Source organism: Panthera pardus, unplaced genomic scaffold, assembly GCF_024362965.1.
Source record: "Panthera pardus isolate Hobbes unplaced genomic scaffold, ASM2436296v1 HiC_scaffold_16, whole genome shotgun sequence".
In the NCBI taxonomy this organism is placed as follows: domain Eukaryota; kingdom Metazoa; phylum Chordata; class Mammalia; order Carnivora; family Felidae; genus Panthera; species Panthera pardus.
In genome coordinates this window covers 82,574,740-82,591,657 of record NW_026526721.1, presented here as the reverse complement: position 1 = coordinate 82,591,657, position 16,918 = coordinate 82,574,740, and the positions used below count along the sequence as shown (strand labels likewise).

General features: G+C 48.2%; 2 protein-coding genes across 3 annotated transcripts in view; both read right to left on the bottom strand.

Annotated features, from left to right (window-relative positions):
- Positions 1–340: 340 nt before the first annotated feature.
- On the bottom strand, positions 341–11,590 carry MAP6D1 (MAP6 domain containing 1). The gene is made up of 3 exons (XM_019463314.2): positions 7,856–11,590; positions 3,068–3,185; positions 341–2,567 (listed from the first exon to the last, which is right to left on the bottom strand). The coding sequence occupies exons 1-3, from the start codon at positions 8,230–8,232 to the stop codon at positions 2,487–2,489; spliced, it is 576 nt and encodes a 191-aa protein (XP_019318859.1). The 5' UTR covers positions 8,233–11,590; the 3' UTR covers positions 341–2,486.
- Positions 11,591–11,703: 113 nt separating this feature from the next.
- Positions 11,704–16,918, bottom strand: part of PARL (presenilin associated rhomboid like) — a 48,853-nt gene continuing 43,638 nt past the window's right edge. The window contains exons 8-10 of one of the 2 annotated variants that reach the window (XM_019463311.1): positions 15,555–15,656; positions 15,318–15,415; positions 11,704–12,029 (exon numbers count right to left, since the gene is read on the bottom strand). In XM_019463311.1, the coding sequence (XP_019318856.1) occupies positions 11,918–12,029; positions 15,318–15,415; positions 15,555–15,656 (312 nt within the window). In that variant the 3' untranslated portion in view covers positions 11,704–11,917. The remainder of the gene's footprint in view (positions 12,030–15,317; positions 15,416–15,554; positions 15,657–16,918) is intronic. The other variant, XM_019463312.2, reaches the window with a different exon arrangement.

The following is a 16,918-nucleotide window of genomic DNA, read 5'->3' as shown; positions in this document are numbered from 1 at the left end:
TGTGCACAGGGCTGGCAGAGTTGATCCCACTCAAAGGGGAGGTTCCCCCATCTTCCTCAGGGTGGGCTGCAGGGTCAAGGTTTTCTCAAAAGCTGCTTTTTGGAGTTTGGCCTAAAATCCTGGTGTTAGTACAGGTGTGAGAGTATTCCCATTTGTGATGGGTTTTTCTGAGTTTTGAAGCACCATGGAACAGAGGCCAGACCTTGATCGAAATGCAGGTGAGGACTTTGGAGGGGCCTCCCTCTGGCTGGGCCTCATGGTGCATCCTCAAGGCCGATCAAGGCGGCTGCCGGCAGTGCTAACATTGGTTATGGAATCATTGATTCTGAACTCTTTTGGCTGAAATTAGCTAACAGATTGAATTTTTATTTTTAAAAACATTGCTCTTTACAGAATTAATACAAAAATGCTTATGTAGAAACTTTAGCAAATATAGCAAGGTGTAAAAAATTTGTTACCCATAATTCCCCTTCCCAAAGATAACCACCATTAGTATTCCAATGTATTTTTCTACTTTAGTTTATATAGATGTGTAGGACATATGTTGGGGGTTGACACCACACAGTTGAGACTACGGTCTCAGGTGCTTTGGAAGGCCACTCCAGTAACATGAGGGCAGGCTTTACTGAGACCTAGCATGGGTGGAGGAAGTTCCTTCTTCAGAACCCAGATCGCCTACTAATGAAGTATGGTGAGGACGATGATTGGATTGGGGGTTTTGTGAAAAGCTGTCCTGGCACATTCCAGAAAGGTTCCTTGGGCACGCACTATGCTTTCCAGAGGCAGGCCCCCATTACCCCGCTGAGGTACCGCACCAGGGCTCGGCTGCAGGGAGGGTGGTGATCTCCGTGAGGTACTGCATCCAATGCCAGTGTGGAGGGCAGTCCCAAGGGGGAGTCCCTAAGATTTGCAAGCCTCCAAGGGTCAACCAGCAGTAGTTGATAAAGTCCTTATTACCAAGAGGAGGATAAAGACATATGAGAAGGTGCTCCATGTTTATAATTAAGGAAATAACAAACCGTAACAGTGCATTTTCGCATTTTAGTAAAATCGGATTGTACGGTTAATCTGTTCATTTCCCACAGAATGCACAGCAGCAGGCAGTCTCTTTTCCCTCAGAAACCTTTAACATGCAAACCAATGAAGTCTGAAATAATGGAACTCTTTGTGTAAGCATATGATTTGGGTTCTGGCTTTAAGATGATTCAGAGCATCTCCTTTGCAGGACTGAGGGAAGGCTGTGCCAGCCAGAGCTAGCCCCTCTGAGGGACTAGGTTCCCTCCAGCTCTCAGGGGCTGTGAAACCTGAGTGCCACTGCGGGCTGCTTAAGTAAATGTTCGCCAGAGCCCCTTGGGGCTGGAGCGGGATAAAGATCCAAAGGGAAATCCTTGAGTTTCCTTTACCCAAAACTGCCATTACCTTGTGCACCCTAATCTATAAGAAGGGGCAGAAACTCCTTCAAAGGTTTGACCACCTGCTGTGCAAACCCGGGCCAGGCTGGCTCCCTGTGGCTATGGCCACATGGGCTGGGACTTACTGGGAAAGGAGGCAGCTTTCCAAAGACAACAGCTGCTTCCTCACAGCTCCCTGTGACTGAGAGAGCAGGGTGGGAGTCCAGGGGCTGGTAGAGATGACACTCTAAAGTCTTTCAGGGAGTAAGGCTAATGACACTTCTTACCCCAAAAAGCTCCCAGTGCTTAGCAGGTGTGTACCATGTTCCCTTCTAGTCCACTGTTAAGGGAAAAAACTGGAATTAGTAATAAACTATGGGGCTCAGAAGCCCCAAGGTAAATGTCATTCATTCAGTACTTAAAGCACTCAGCACAAGAAACCTTTTGTTAAAATGTAAAGGTCATCTTGGCCCTAAATTATGTCTTTGAAATTGAAACCATATAATTGATACTCTGTACCTTTTGGAAATGTCATCCTGGTTACTCAGCATCATCATGAGTCACATGCAGGTGATTACCTAAGATTTCTTCTACAACCTGAATGGTGGGGCCATTTGTAGGAATATCCAAGGACAGTACTGTGGGTGGCCATAGGTTACAAAGTTACCATGCAGCCTGGGAAAACAAGAAGGTGGACCTTACTGGTTTCTTTCGAGCAACTGTTCTGTCCCTAGTCCTCAGCCCTCGTGGACCAATTCAGTTCACAGCAGAATTGATCCTTAAGTTCTTCAGATTTAAAAACGGAAGGGTGGCCAAAAGAGGCAATTTAAAAAAGATCTGAAGCCTTCTATACTCGTCTTGAGGAACAAGAGGATGGTTGAGGCCCAGAGCCCAGCTGTGTGGGGCCATGTCCATCTGCGCCTCTGCTCTGCACCAGGCCCACAGTCCGGGTGGCAGTGGGGGAGAGTGGTGCCCGCAGCAAAAGACAGGCCTTTCCCCTGGGACAGCAGGGGACCAGTCCCAAGATCTCACCCCATTCCCCATCTCAGCAGCAGTGTGTTCCGACTCCACCATGGCACTCTTCCTTGGTGGCAGTCACACGTTGAGGATCCGGGGAGCAGGAGCATGAAAGATGGCTGATGGGTTAGGGGTGAACTTCTTCCTCCCCTCAGTAGCCTGAAAAATGAAATGTGGCCCCATATCAGTGTGCCTCTCCATCAACTTTCCCTCTTCCCCCAGCTCCAGGAAGAAAATTCCCTCCTCCTGTCCTCCAAGAGTTGAGACTGCTGACCTAAAGGGTCCAAGGGGAAACATATGCAGGGGGCAAGGACTTTCCATTCTGCTGAGGCCTGAATCACCTCCCTCCCATCTCCTCTCACACAAACGCTAGGGACTTGGAAGGCTCATTGCTAGTCCTCACTGGTAATGGGTAACATGGATTTAGGAGGGGAGGGGACACTCAAGCCAGCAGTAAGGAGATGCCCACCTGGCTGGCAACAAAGGACCATCTTGGTTCTCTGTTGGGGGATGACTGAGTGCTCAGTGCTGTCCGTGGCTATAATGACATTTTGCACCATCCAATCTCAGTCCCTAGCCTGGGGAAAAGGCCTCTGTTCCCACACCCGGTGCAGCCGGGAGCCCAGCCCCTTGCCCCACAGCACCAGTTTCAGCCTGACCTGAAAGCTGACCCCAGGGCTGCCGTCCCAGCCGGAGCTGTGGGTTGTGAGGACCGTGGCGGGTTTTGCCTTTGTGGATCTCGACGGCTTCACTCCAGTCCAAGCCTGGAATTCCTGTCTGCAACAGAGAACACGGACTCCCCTTGCACAATGTCAGTCATCCCTCCTGACTCTTCAGGGGCCACTGCCATTGCCCCGTGCTTCCTGGAATGCCCTGGCCAACCTCCACTGCTAAAATCCTGCTTTGGATCCAGACGCAAGCACCTAGTAGGTGCTGGGCATCAGAAACCACATCCCAGCCCTTCCTTCAGTGCTTCCTGTTTTGTCTCCAAGCCACCCAGAACCTATGATGGTCAGTCCCCAGCTCACTGGTGGCCTTTACATCCACAGGATGCCAGCCTAGACGGCACCCAGTGCAGCAAAAGTCTTCCATACCTGGTTCCAACTGAGAAGGAAAAACAAGAGTATCATGTTTATGTTTTAATAATTTGTCTTATTAACTCCTACAAAGACAGGACAGATTGGAGGGGTGACTCAAAAAACTACAAGCCGGTCTGGCTCTTGCATGGCACCGTGCACATGGGTACATCTGCCTGGGTACGGGAAGGAAGGTGGTGGGGAGGTTGGGGGGGCGGCTCCCGGGACAGAAGCGACAAGGCAGGCACAGATTAGCTCCATGTTCCCGGAGTCCATTTTTTGATAAAGATTTAATTCCTCAATTCCTCCGCACACAAAAAAGCCCTCTTTCCTTTAATTCTATCAGCTCCCCTGCTAGAAAGCTCAAGAAGGCAGAGACCTCCTGTGTCCATAGGCACACCTGGCCAAGGCAATGTTCTATAGGAGAGAGTCCAGCTGGCCAGGGGCAGCACCCACATGTGGGCTGGGTCCATTCTTGTCCCATCCCACCCACAGCCCTGGCTGGGTTTCAGGCCCAGAAGTCAACAAAGCTGCCTCTTCTCCTTGGTGGCAGTGGCACAGCTGGGCACCACTGGGCAGGCCGCTCATGGAGGGAGCAGCTGCGCCTGGCCACAGTCAGCACTTGGGGGTGCCAGGAGGCAAGTGGGGCCAGGGTCCTATCACATCACTTTGGCTTCTGAAGCTGCAAGGTTCCAAAGACCAGCTGCCTGAGCCATCTGCCATTCTGTTTCTCCTGCGGAAACGGGTCCTCCCCTGGGCGTGCCCTTCTGTCCCCAAACTGAGCTGAGCCTTGGGCCTGGCAGCCTAAGCCTGCCACCCCACGGTGGCTGCAGGGGTCCCAACATGGAAAGTGACCAGAGCCAGGAGTGAGAGTGATGCCCATGGCTGCTCCTGGGGCAAGGCTGGTGCTGGAGACCAGTGAGAAAAGACTGCAGTGGGATGGAGAAGGGACCTCAGAAACCGGGTGACTGCCTGGGAAAGAAGGCAGGCAGAAATGGCTCTGGCAAAGAATAAGAACACAGCCACATACACCATGCGCCTCCCCTGACCAGGCTCCGTTCCCATCCAGCTCGTTTGGGCCTCAGCTGGACCCTGGGGGTGGCTGTCCCATTGAGGGTCAGGGGCCACCTGTGGCAACACCGAGAGCCCTGAGTTCTCAGCCCAACAGGGCTTCAAGGCCATTCGTTCCTCTGATCCTCAGTTTCCTCATGAAAAAGGCTACTGATCCACTTGTACAAGGTTATTCGTGCTGGGCACTTCAATGGTTGGCCCTTTGACTCACCGAGAAAGGATAAAGGAGGATGACTGAGGAAAGAGGTCTCTGGAGTGGGTGGAGCTAGAACCTGGGCCAAAGGTGCCAATGGCACCTAGAGAATTCCAGAGGGGAGGCTCTGGGAACTTCTCAGGAGAGACCCAGGCTGGTCGTGAGAGCAAGATCCCCTGCACCCATCTGACCAAGCAAGTGAAGCAGATAGCTTTCACAGGAGCAGCAGGGGCTGGTGAGTGGCCACAAATATTCTGGTATTTTGGATTCCCTGGATCTGTTACTTTTCCTACTGAATTTCCTCAAACCGTTTGCTCAGATAACATGCATCTTACGAGGAAGAGTCAGGATGGAGTTGCACACGTCAAGCCCTAGAGTGGGGAGGTGAGGGGTCCCAGAGGTCAGCTGGCATGGTGTTGGGGGAAACCAAGTTCAGCAGTGGTCGTGGGTCTTGGCCAGAGTTGGGATATGGGGGCCTAGGGAGCCAAGCTCTGGCTGTTTCTGTTTTACAAACAAGGAAAGGGTCAGAGAGACCAAGTGACCCGCCAAGTGTATACCCCAGGAAACCAGAGCTCCAGTGAGTCCCAACTCTGGGCAGTACCTTTCCACCACTGCAGGACACCTCAAGAAACTAAGGGGCTCAGAGGCGGCAACATCTGGGGAGTGAGGTCTTGGGGAGATAATCTATGGGAGGAGGTCCTGAGCCTGGTGCCTGGTACGTGCTAAGCAGAGAATAACGACTGGTACCTTTGGCGTTACTGGAGCTGGGAAGACCCAGCAAGACGTCCAAACCCACCATCTGCTTAAGACAAGTGAGGGGCCGCTTCTAAAAGCCCAATCTTTGCCTGAACATTCCCAGTGAGGAGGAGCTCAGCACACCTGAGGCAGTTCACACCACCCTCCTTCCATGCGAATTATTAGAAAGCTCTTCCTTTCCCTGAGCTGAAGCTAGCTCCCCACGGGCTCTGCCCCGGGTCCTGCTCCAGGTCTGGAACATCAGCCATTTGAAGGGGTGCACACCCAGGCCCTCTGGCCTTCTAGACCTCTCACCATCCAGGCCCCTCCAGCCGGGCCTGGCACACAGCAGTCAGAACCATCCACAGCCTGGCTAGGGCCTGAGCTGGACTCCGTGTTTGCCCTGACATTCCCCTGTGAATTTCGGCAGCTTGGCTAGAGCATGCATCAGTGAATGCAAGACCCATCCTGCAACTACCATTCCCCTATGAAGTTCCCGAAAAACTGCACGCCCAGGAAGGAACCTCTGGGGAGATAGAATGTTCTACATATCTTGAAAATTACTGTATGGAAATTCTACCTTAACACCTTTGATTTTAAAAATAATAAAACTGGGGTGCCTGGATGGCTCAGTCGGTTAAGTGCCTGGCTCTTGGCATCAGCTCAGGTCATGATCTCAGTTTGTGGGTTCAAGCCGCGCATCAGGCTCTGTGCTGACAGCATGGAGCCTGCTTGGGATTCTCTCTCTTCCTCTCTGCCTCTCCACCACTCACTCTGTCTCCCTCTCAAAATCAACAACAGACTAAGGGAGAAAGTTCATACCTTTTTGTCCCTTTAATTCTGTTTATACTAATGAAATTGATAAGAGTAAAGACAGCTATAAGGATGCTTATCACAGAAGTTATTTTTTCCTCTAAAAAACTTTTTTAAAAGGTAGTATGTGTACATGTTTAAAAATAAACAGTTCTTCAGAGAATGAAAAGTCACTCAGTGCCCTTCCAACCCTGGCAACATCCCTTCCTTCTCCCCACTCTGCCTCTCCCCAAAGATTCCTGTTTTTTCACATATCCATCCAGAGATAACCTATGCTTATTTGAGCAGATAAGTGTATATCAATACCCTTTTTAAAAACACAAATAAGAAGCACACTACTCTGGGGTTTTTTTGTTTTGTTTTTTGGGTTTTTTGTTTGTTTGTTTGTTTGTTTTTGTTTTTGTTTTTGTTTTTGACACATACCCATCCAAGATCTTCTGCTATCAGTACATTCTAGGCCTCCCAGTAGCCCATCCTCTGGACTATAATTAACCAGCCCCTACATCAGTAGGGCAGTGGGACTGTTTCTATCTTCCGGGGTACAATGTTGCAACATACCTTATACTCCTTAGCTCCCACCCCACCTTCAAGGATACTTGTATGGAAAACTCCTGGAAATGAAGTACTGGATCAAAGAAAGGGTTTTTATGGTCCCAAATTAGAAACATCCCAGATATTCAATGATACGACGGCAGATTAATAACTGGACATATCAATGCGTGGATAGTATATCCCTAGGATAAGATACTGCACATCGATTAAATTCACGTTGTAAAAGAACATCTAGTAACATGCACAGACACCCAAAATAGATGGAAAAATGTGTACAGTAAGGATCTAACCATAGAAGAATTACAAATGGATATACACTCAAATGTTAAGGATTAGAAAGAACTACCAGTTTGGGTAGGATTAAGGGAATATTAACTTGTTGTAATGTCTATAATTTCCAATTTTTCTATGTTGAGTTTATGTTACTTTTGAAATAAGAGAAAAAAGGAAGCCCTCAGTTGTCCAGGGGCAGAGCTAAGGTGGGGGCAGGGTGGACCCACAGATCTGTCCTCAGCGAAGGCCAAGTCACTGGCTCTCGGGCACTCAATGAGATCCCGGGGACCACCTACTGGGAGCTCCGTGTGGTCCTCACCACCAGAAAGTCCACAGTACATTGGCCAGAGGGAGCTCACGCAGTTGGCCTGCACGCCCCCTGCCTATGGTTAGGCCCACTTGGTGAAACTTAAAGCAGATTTTAACTCAGTCAAAGGCAGGTATTTCTGACAGGGCTGCCCGAGAGGAGAGCGGGCTGTGAGCGAGGTAGTGAGCTCCCTGTCAGCAGAGATGCTCGCTCATTCACTCAGGCTGGTCAGGGAGCAGCAAAGGCGACGCCTCCCGTGCTCTGGGACCAAAGGGGATGGCCTCCGAGGCCGCCTCCCGGAGTGGTGTGCGATGGGGGCTCCAGGCGCCTCCTCCCTCCCACCCAACGTGGTCCTCAAGGCTCTCGGCTTGTTTCCTCCCACCGCCAGGTCCCGACTCCAAGCACTCCCCTGCCTGCAGCCCCATACCTGTACGACGTGGTCACCGCTGCAGCCGCGTCCGCGTCGCCGATGGGGAGCACGTAGACGCCCCGGCTGGGGGCCGTGGGGGGCTTGCTCCTACGGCCGCTCGCACCGGGCCCCCGCCCCTGCGGCGCATCCCTGGGCCCCGCGGGCGTCCACACACCGAAGTCCCGCTGGTACTGAGTGAGTGGCACGTCCCGGCCAGGGTCCCGGGCGCCTGCAGGGGACGGGCCCCTGCGCGCGGCGCCGCCGCCCGGGCCCGGCTCCTCGCTCTCAAGGTCCGAGTAGTTGTGCAGGGTCAGCGGCACCGCCACGTCGGAGCGGTCCAGCTGGTTCCAGCGCCGCGCCAGGCAGCAGAGGCGGCTGATGCAGGGCCACGCCATGCCGGCCCCGGTGCCCGCCGCTCGGCTCCCCGCGCTCCCGGCCGCACCGCCCCCGCCCGGCGTCCCCGCCCCCGCGGCCCTCCCCGCGCCGCCGCAGCGCCGCCCCCTGGCCTGGGGGTGGCCGTCCGGGGAGGGTGGAGGGCTCGGCGACAGCGCTTGGCCTGGGCTACAGCCGCGGAAGAGCACGGCCGGATGGGCGCAGAGACGGGGAGGGGGTTAAGGGAGAGCGGAGGCAACCGAAACTGCCTGGAGGAATTTACCAGCGTCCAACTTGAAGGTCTCATAATTTAATCAAGTTCCCTTTAACGCTGTCTTCTAAATCGGACCTGGCTTCACAGAGAGCGAGGGCTGGGTGGCAACGATGCCTTGATGCCTTGCTGACCGCAGTCCGCACCTGCCAGGGTGGCGGTCCTGCATTTGCGCTCGACTGCTCCGCGGGGAGTTGCGGGCGGCGCACAGAACCGAGGTGCCACGATGCGGGGATCACAGGGCAGACGTGGGGCCATGCTTCCCAGAGAACACGTGTTTGAATCGGCCAGTGAGTCACTGTTTGCCTTTACGGTGCTAAATTTGTAACAACCAATTCAATTTTCATTGAGAACTGGCATTAGCCCTCAATTGGGTTTTAAACCCTTTCCCTGGGTTTTAAAATTCCTAATTTTAAAGCACGGCAACAGAGGGTTTAGTGTTATAAAGCTGCCGACAAATCTTTGATCATTGTGCTTTAAAAATTCTCTTCCCTCCTGCAGGCATTCTTTTTTTATTGCAGAGCAAAGTTTGGGTAATCCTTCAGGCGAAAGGTCAGCCTGTTTAAAGCATGACAGGTCATCAGAACGAACTCCCTGGCCACACAATAGACTTCCTGAGCATTTGACCTGTGACCTCAACGTGCACTGCAGAGCAATGACTAATTAAGCTACTGAAAGCATGAAATTACCCACAGCTCCATCTCAAGCATATACTTGGACAGTATCCAGTCTGCACCTTAGAAAAGAGAACTGCAGTACAGCCCTGACCAGTCAGGACTCCTCTCCCAAACCATCGCCTCTCTAAGCTTCCAGTCACAGCAGGTGACAGGGCAGCTGCCCTACCAGGCCATGACCCAAGAGAAGAGAAACACACTGGAGACACTGGGAGGTTACACACCTGCTCTCCCTGGGTGGGGTAAGCTGTCTTTGTGTGACCTCTGTGCTCCAGGGCCCAGGGTTAGGCAGTGGGGACATTTGGTGACTACAGTATTCCGTCCTGCAGGAAAAAGAAAAAAAAAAAAAAAAAAGGCAGCTCTTCTATTTCTTCATTCATCAACCAACCAAGAGCATTTCTATGCGCCTGGAATAATGCTGGGGGCCCCCAGAAGATTTAGTGTAGTAGGGCAACAACAGAACTGGATTAAGGCAAGTGGAAAGAGGGTGGGGAGGCTGGCCTCGCCACCTGTAATGAGGGGCCCTGGGTCAGGGTGGAAATGCAGGGTAGGGGGTCGGGAGGTTCAGCAAAAGGCAGAGAGATGGGACCGGGCAAGCCTCAGGAGCCATACTTAAAGCTTTTCACGGGGGACACAAGGGAAGGACAGAAGTGTTTTAGCACTATGTGGCCAGATGGAGACACACAAGGAAATTTTAGAGACCAGCTGGAGAACAGTCTCAACAGTCCAGGTTAGAGACAAGGGACTGAACTAATAAGGCACAGGCACTGGAAATGGAAGGGGCATTGGATTCTAGAAATAAGAGATGAGGGAAGGAAATCTAGAATGGCTCTGTCTCTGGCTTCCAGTTGGTGAGACTGCCCCTTAAAGCCAGGAGTGATATTTGAGGTGCCAGCCTGTGCAGTGGGGTCTCGGCACCTGAAACCATACCTGGCACGCAGAAGATGCACATACTGAGGACGGAGGTGGTCTGTGGGCCTGGAGCTCAGAAGACATGCTCATGAAGAAAACTGAAGCCAGGGGAAGTGCAGGGAGAGGAGAGCTGCATTCCTAGGGACACGACACTTACCAGACCAGTAGAGGCGACACGGCCTGAGAGGCACAGGAGCCAGGTGGAGCACAGCCTTCGGGTGCTCACACGTCAGCAGAGAAGCCAAAGTGAGCAAACACCCTAGTGGGTAAAGAGCAGGGACCACCGCCAAAGCTGTAGACAGTAAGGCTGGGGCTTCCAGAGCTGGGCTCTGACCCTTCACAATGCCATTCACGGAGAAAATGGCACTTGGGCTGTTCAAAGCCTCCAGCACTGAGGTATGTTATGGACAGAGAAGTGATTTAAGGGACTTGACCTTCTCAGTGTTCCTTCCCTAACCAACACAAAGCAGGAAGAGACATGTCTTCATGGCCTGTGCTCCTAGCCTTCCCACAGCAAGACATAAATTTCACTGTGGACTCCATATGGAATGTCCATGTGATCTCAGCCTCCCATCCCAACTCTGAAAAATGCTTCTTGCCTCATCTGTATGTCACAGGGTTGTTAGCATAATGTAGTCAGAAATGTCAAAGCACAGCAGTGTGACCCTGAGCAGTTCCCACACGCAGCCACCCCGGTTCCTTCCTGGCAAAGTGAGGGTTGGGTTAAAAAACAACTCTCTCCTGGATGTGATATTAGTTTAGAATAGAATCCTTTCTGCCTGGTAAAAAGCGGCACTTCATACTAGAGAAGAATCTGGGGGAAAAATATAAAGAATCGCCCAATCCTGGACAATTCCTATGTGCAGGCACATACTGCCATTCAGCTCTCAACACCACGTGAGGTGGCACGACTCACTCCTTTCCCTACAGCCCAATGCTCCATGCCCAGCACCACACAATACAGATGGCTGTGCTCCTCTCCCATGCAAGGTGCAAGATCTTGCATTACCTTTCAAGGCCACTGAAAGACTGAAAACTCTCCTGTAAATCTTCTCAACAAATACTTTTAAATTCAAAAGGCATTTCTTAGAAGTAATTTTCAATCACGAGGGCAACAAGAGTTCTGCTATAGTGAAGCTGTTACAATGACCACTGTCTATTTCAGTAAGATGCTTCAGTTCAAGAGTGTACGTTTTCAAATGTAAGATGCAGTCAGGCTCAAATTCAAGTCTGGGTTATCCGTGATAGTTCCTTCTAACTCTTAATTTAGCTACAATTTTAACCTAGAAAGCAAAGCCTAAAAATAGCTTTTTGTATATGCCACTCACTGCCAGAAAACATTACCTTTCTTGGGAAAATGTAGAAAATACTACAGCTGTTGTTTCAGACCAAGCCAGACAGGAGATACTCTTAACATTTTTTTTTTTTTTTAAACCTGTAGACCAACCAAAGAAAGGGGTAGGTGAGTAAGCAGAAATGCAAGAAGGCCAAAGCACAAACACCTGCATTTGTGAATATCATGTCTTTCCCTGTGCACTCCTGCCAAGTCCACGGCTTAAACTATGTCAACTGTAACAACTAACAGCAAAGATTCCAGGACACCATGAGTACTCTTCTAAAGGGACACACACCCTCTGTTTACAAACTAGAGATATAAACCTTTATTTCACAACTTTGTCATAATTCACTTTCTAGTAAGACATGTGCTGAGGACAGTTTAAAATACTGGGAAAGCTAGATGCTGGGTGTCTTCCAGGCAGGAGCAAAGATGTGGTCACTCCAGGGCCAACGTATTCCTGGGGCTCTCCAGGCGGCATGGGCCACATGCACCAGGATCATCCAACCCCAGTTTTACTTGGAGCCACCTCCTTTTTTGGGGCCGTTAGTCCTCATTTCATGCCAAATTTTCACTAGAGGCTCTCTGTTCTTCCAAATGAGTTCATGACCATAAGTAATATACCATCTGGGGAAAAGAAAAACAAACCAGTTTCAACATTCAAACAGTAGGACATACAAATGTTAAGTATAATGACGACATCAAGTTGACATATAAAACTGAATGCCACTATCATTTACTATCTTGCTTATTAAAATAGCTGATGAATTTATTTGATGGAGATCAATGATTTATCTTTAATATGGAATATGTAAAAGGTCGAAGTGGGATGGGGCCGTGTGTGACACACTACCTTTGATTCACCACTGCAATGAAGCCTCACCTCCTTTCAGAAAAAGCAATTGGTTCAGGGGCTAACAGCTTTTAAGTGGTTGATCAAGGACTCACCTGAAGGTCACACAGATTCTAAGCCTGGACTCTTTTTTCTACATGAAGTGTATGAAATGTCAGAATTACAGTTCACTAATGATGGCTTTAATAGTTTAAATGTTTCTCATCATCTTCCATCTGGCTACACAAAGGGTCATCTGCTAATCCAAATTCTTCCCACCTTTTAAAATATAGCTCCAATCCCCATTCTGCTGTTAAAAACTGCCTACACAGCAGCCAGAAGCAATGAGCTAAGGCACCAACAGGTTTAGTAATGTAACTTGCCCAGGCCGCACAACTAGGAATCAACAGAACGAAGACGAGAACCTAAATCTGCCTCTGAAAGCTATACCCAGACCACTGCTGGGGAGTCTAGGGAGCACCTGCTGTAAGTTCAAGCACACACAGTTCAGTGACCAATGAAAAGGGCCTGACTTTAAACGCCCATGGGCCTAGGTACTACAAGACCAGGAGCTCTACCTGAGAGGGAAGCACAGGCTGCAAGCCTAACTCAGGGGCATCTACCTCCTCTTCTCCTGGGCTAGGGGAAGGCTGAGGGGGCCTCCTGGAGGAGGTGGGGTTGATGTGGAATGGCTGTTATTGAAAGCTACTATGACTGAAGCCTTTATTTCTGCCCTGTTTTACCCAAACAGATTTCATGTTCCCTGAGGCAGAGACCAGACTGTGTTGATCTTTGCATCTCCCCAGACAAATGACTAAAAAAAATGCTCTATTTAAATGGCTTAGATTAGTATCAGAATAGCAGTTTAATGTTTTGATTTTTTTTAATGTTCTGAGTATGTTTACCATACAGTACTTGAATCTTAATATTCACTAAATATAGTTAAAATACGAACATGAAAATAGTCACCATTAGAATTTTGAAAAACAAAAAAAAAGACATGTAACAGGAATGTTACAAAATTCTTTCAGACTTAGTCAAATTCTGTGTGGAACTTAGAACAACAGAAAAAGGATTACCTAAGATTCAAATGCAATCGTAAAACTCTTGCAAGAAATGAATCATTTGTCAGGAACGCTCCATTAATAAAATGTCTTCCCAAATCTCTGTAACCCACTTATTTCAAGCAGAGAGTTAAATACTTTAATGTTACAGGTAAACTATTCCAATCATACTTAGAAATTCAAATAGGTCATTTGGCTAAATTAAAATTAGGAAAACACTTTAAAATGACTAATTTCTAAGTTTTTGGGTTTTTTCCCCCTGTTTTGCGGCAGCCTCACAACCTAGTGTTCACTCTGAAACTCCACTCTTCAAGGACCAGCTGTGTGACCTCCAACAGTTCCTTTCTTCAAAGCAGTTTCCCTTCTATAAAATGGAATACCTCACAGGACTTAAGAGTATTAAGTCAGGCCTTAGGTTTCGGCTCACAGCAAATAGCCAATGGATGTTGGCTCTTATTATTATAAAAGTACGAGGTGAAGACCTTAATACCTGGTGAGGGACACAGAGTCAAGGAAACATGCAGGATGAAACTAATGGAATCTTTACCATTATTAAGGATTTCTAAATCTTTTGCTTTATAAGTCTAATTAAAGATGTTAGAAAAGATGAATTTTGGATAGGACTGAGATCTAGTAAATGAAAGGAGTTGAAATTAGAAACAGCAAAGAGAAAGGATTCCTTTGCCTTTCAGATCATGGACTTTAAAATACATTTGATCCAATTATTTTCAGAACGGAAAAGGTCATCTAATTATAGTTCAGAAGAATAAAAACCTGCTGGGGAGAAGATCCTTTAAGTATACATGGGAGGATCCAGAGAGATAAATTTAGAGTTCATAAAACAGAACTCTTTTTCGTAAGTCTTTATGTTTCTCATACTGTAATACCAGGTCAGTTTCTACTATTTATAATGTGCTGCTGTTAAAGCTAGAACTCACATATGCTATTCTTTAATCATCACTGAAAATTATAAATGGCATAATGGCATTTAGTTCCACCGCCTACTGGGCAAAACTTCTCCACTTAGAATAGATTTTTCTTTCTTTTTCTTTTTTTTTTTTTTTAAATCTAAAAACTTCAGTTTTCTATTGTCATGAAAGAAAATAAAAATCAAGTAAGGGCAAAAGGCAACATTTATGCAGGAAAAGATAGTCTATCAGGGGAGCCACTGTATCAGATAGACAATTACTCTCATGGTCAGATGGGCCCCAGGAGTTCTGAGCAATTTCTGCGACAGTCACTCCAGCACTACTATGTTTTAGGCAAAAGTCTGTGGTCTGAAGCAGAAATGGAAGATCTTGTGAACACAATGTTACTGTACTCAATCTGGTGTGACGGGGGCGGGAAGGGCTTTGGATCTGGGTTTAAATCTTTGCTCTGCTCCCAGCTGTTTGACCACGGGAAGATCACTTCCGGCCTGTGTCCCATCAGTAAAATGGAAGGAATAACAGTGGAATGTAAACCACTAGCTCAGAGCCTGCCATGAAGAAGGTGCCCAGTAAGTGGTCAACACTGGCTTATGATCCCCAGCCTCTACTAATTCAAACAGCACACACCTACACACTTGCCACAGGCAGAGTGTCCATTCTCTGTCTGCCCAGCACCGACGACAGGCAGGTGTGAGTGGTGGCAGGAGAGAGGAGGCCTGAGAGCAGGGAAAGAAGAGGACAGCACACACCAGGGGCTGGGAAACGGTCTCCAAGCAGGGCTAGGCATCCTGACCGCTCACGAGGAATCCTGACCGCTCACCTCAATCCTAAACTGAGGTTAAGGGCAGAGTAAAGGCATAGTCTCTCTACCAACAACTAAGGCTGGGGCAGGACCGATCCTCTCTCCTCCCACCTCACATGGTGAAAGTGGGCAAGGCCGAAGCAAAGCACGTTGAAGTTTTCTCACCCTCCTAACCCTACCTCCTCCGGCTTCCCTCACACAGTTAACTGCCTTGCTCTGCCTTCCTAAGGTGAGGGGATGGAGAGCACCTAAGAAGGCAGTGTAGCGATCAGTTATATTCAAACTTACATTCCAAAGAGAGCTCCCCCAAGATGTGCTGCATGATCAAAAAATTTCCATCCCAGGATCATTCCTGCTGTATCCATGGCAATAATGGCTTTTAGGGCCTGAAAGTCAGCAAAAGAGAACAGAACTGGTACAACTTTGATTCCTCCAGCATTGACATTTCTAATTTAAGGGCAAGAATTCAACGAATGTAAAAATATCACCACTGTCCCCAGCACTTCAATTCATAAAAATACTCACATTCCCTGCTGTGAATGTGAACATTGGAAGGAAGATAATGGCGAGCCTCCCTTCTGGGATCTTTGTGCACACAGCAGCAAGGACGGTCATGATAGCGCCTGACTGCAAATGAACACACGTGAAAAGGTCAAACTCTGAATGTGCAACCGTTTAGTGACTACAATCTGAAGTAGCAATACTTTTTCCAGAAAGTTTATAAGCCACACATTTCTAGGTTAGCACAAAGCTTAAAAGTTTTTTAGTTACTAAGATACAAAGTATCAGGCAAAAGGGCTCCAGTCCATTACACAGTTAACCTGGAAAGAACAAGGTGTGTAGCAAACAGCATGTGAGTGCTTAATGAACTTCAGGGACAATGTTAAGCATGATTATGCATCATTTAATAACTATAAAAGAAATTCTCAAATTCCCACAAAGCAAAGCCATTTCAACCAGTGTGTGCATGAATTTGCCCAAAGAAACCCAGACGTGTGGAATTTCTTCCAAGTAGAATGCTTTCTGTTTACAAATAAATAAATAAATAAATAAATAAATAAATAAATTCACATGAAATTTCCATCCTACTTCACAATAAAACTAAGCGTTTTCTTTAAAACCTTTGAGCAAATGTTCTGCTCCAGGAAAGCATGCCGTGTTTGTCCCATGGCTCTGCATGACCCACCCCCCACAGCATCCTTCCAGGGACACACATGCACCTGCCTTAGAAGCGCTTCCTCCAACAGCCTCAGATGAGGCAATAAAAACCTAAATGTCAGGGTGGCTGGCTGGCCAGTTGGTAAAGCGTGCAACTCTTGATCTTGGGGTTATGATTTCAAGCCCCACGTGGGGCCTAGAACTTACTTAAAAAAAAAAAAAAAATCTAGGGGTGACTGGATGACTGTCAATTAAGTGTCTGACTCTTGATTTCAGCTCATGTCATGATCTCATGGTTTGTGGGTTCGAGCCCCATGTTGGGCTCTGCGCTGGCAGTGCAGAGCCTGCTTGGAATTATCTCTCTCCTTCTCTTCCAAAATAAACAAACATGAAAAAAAGTCTACATTGTCACAACCTTACAATCAATCATCCATTTATTATAACTGAAATTATAATGATAATTTAAGTTTTATTTATTTATTTTGAGAGGGACAGTGAGAGAAGGGCAGAGAGAGAGAGAGAGAGTAAGAGAGAGAGAGAGAGAGAGAAGAGAGAGAGAGAGAAAGAGAGAGAAAGAGAGAAGAGAGAGAGAGAGAAAGAGAGAGAGAGAGAGGGAAAGAGAGAGAAAGAGAGAGAGAAAGAGAGAGAGAAAGAGAGAGAAAGAGAGAGAAAGAGAGAGAAAGAGAGAGAAAGAGAGAGAAGAGAGAGAGAGAAAGAGAGAGAAAGAGAGA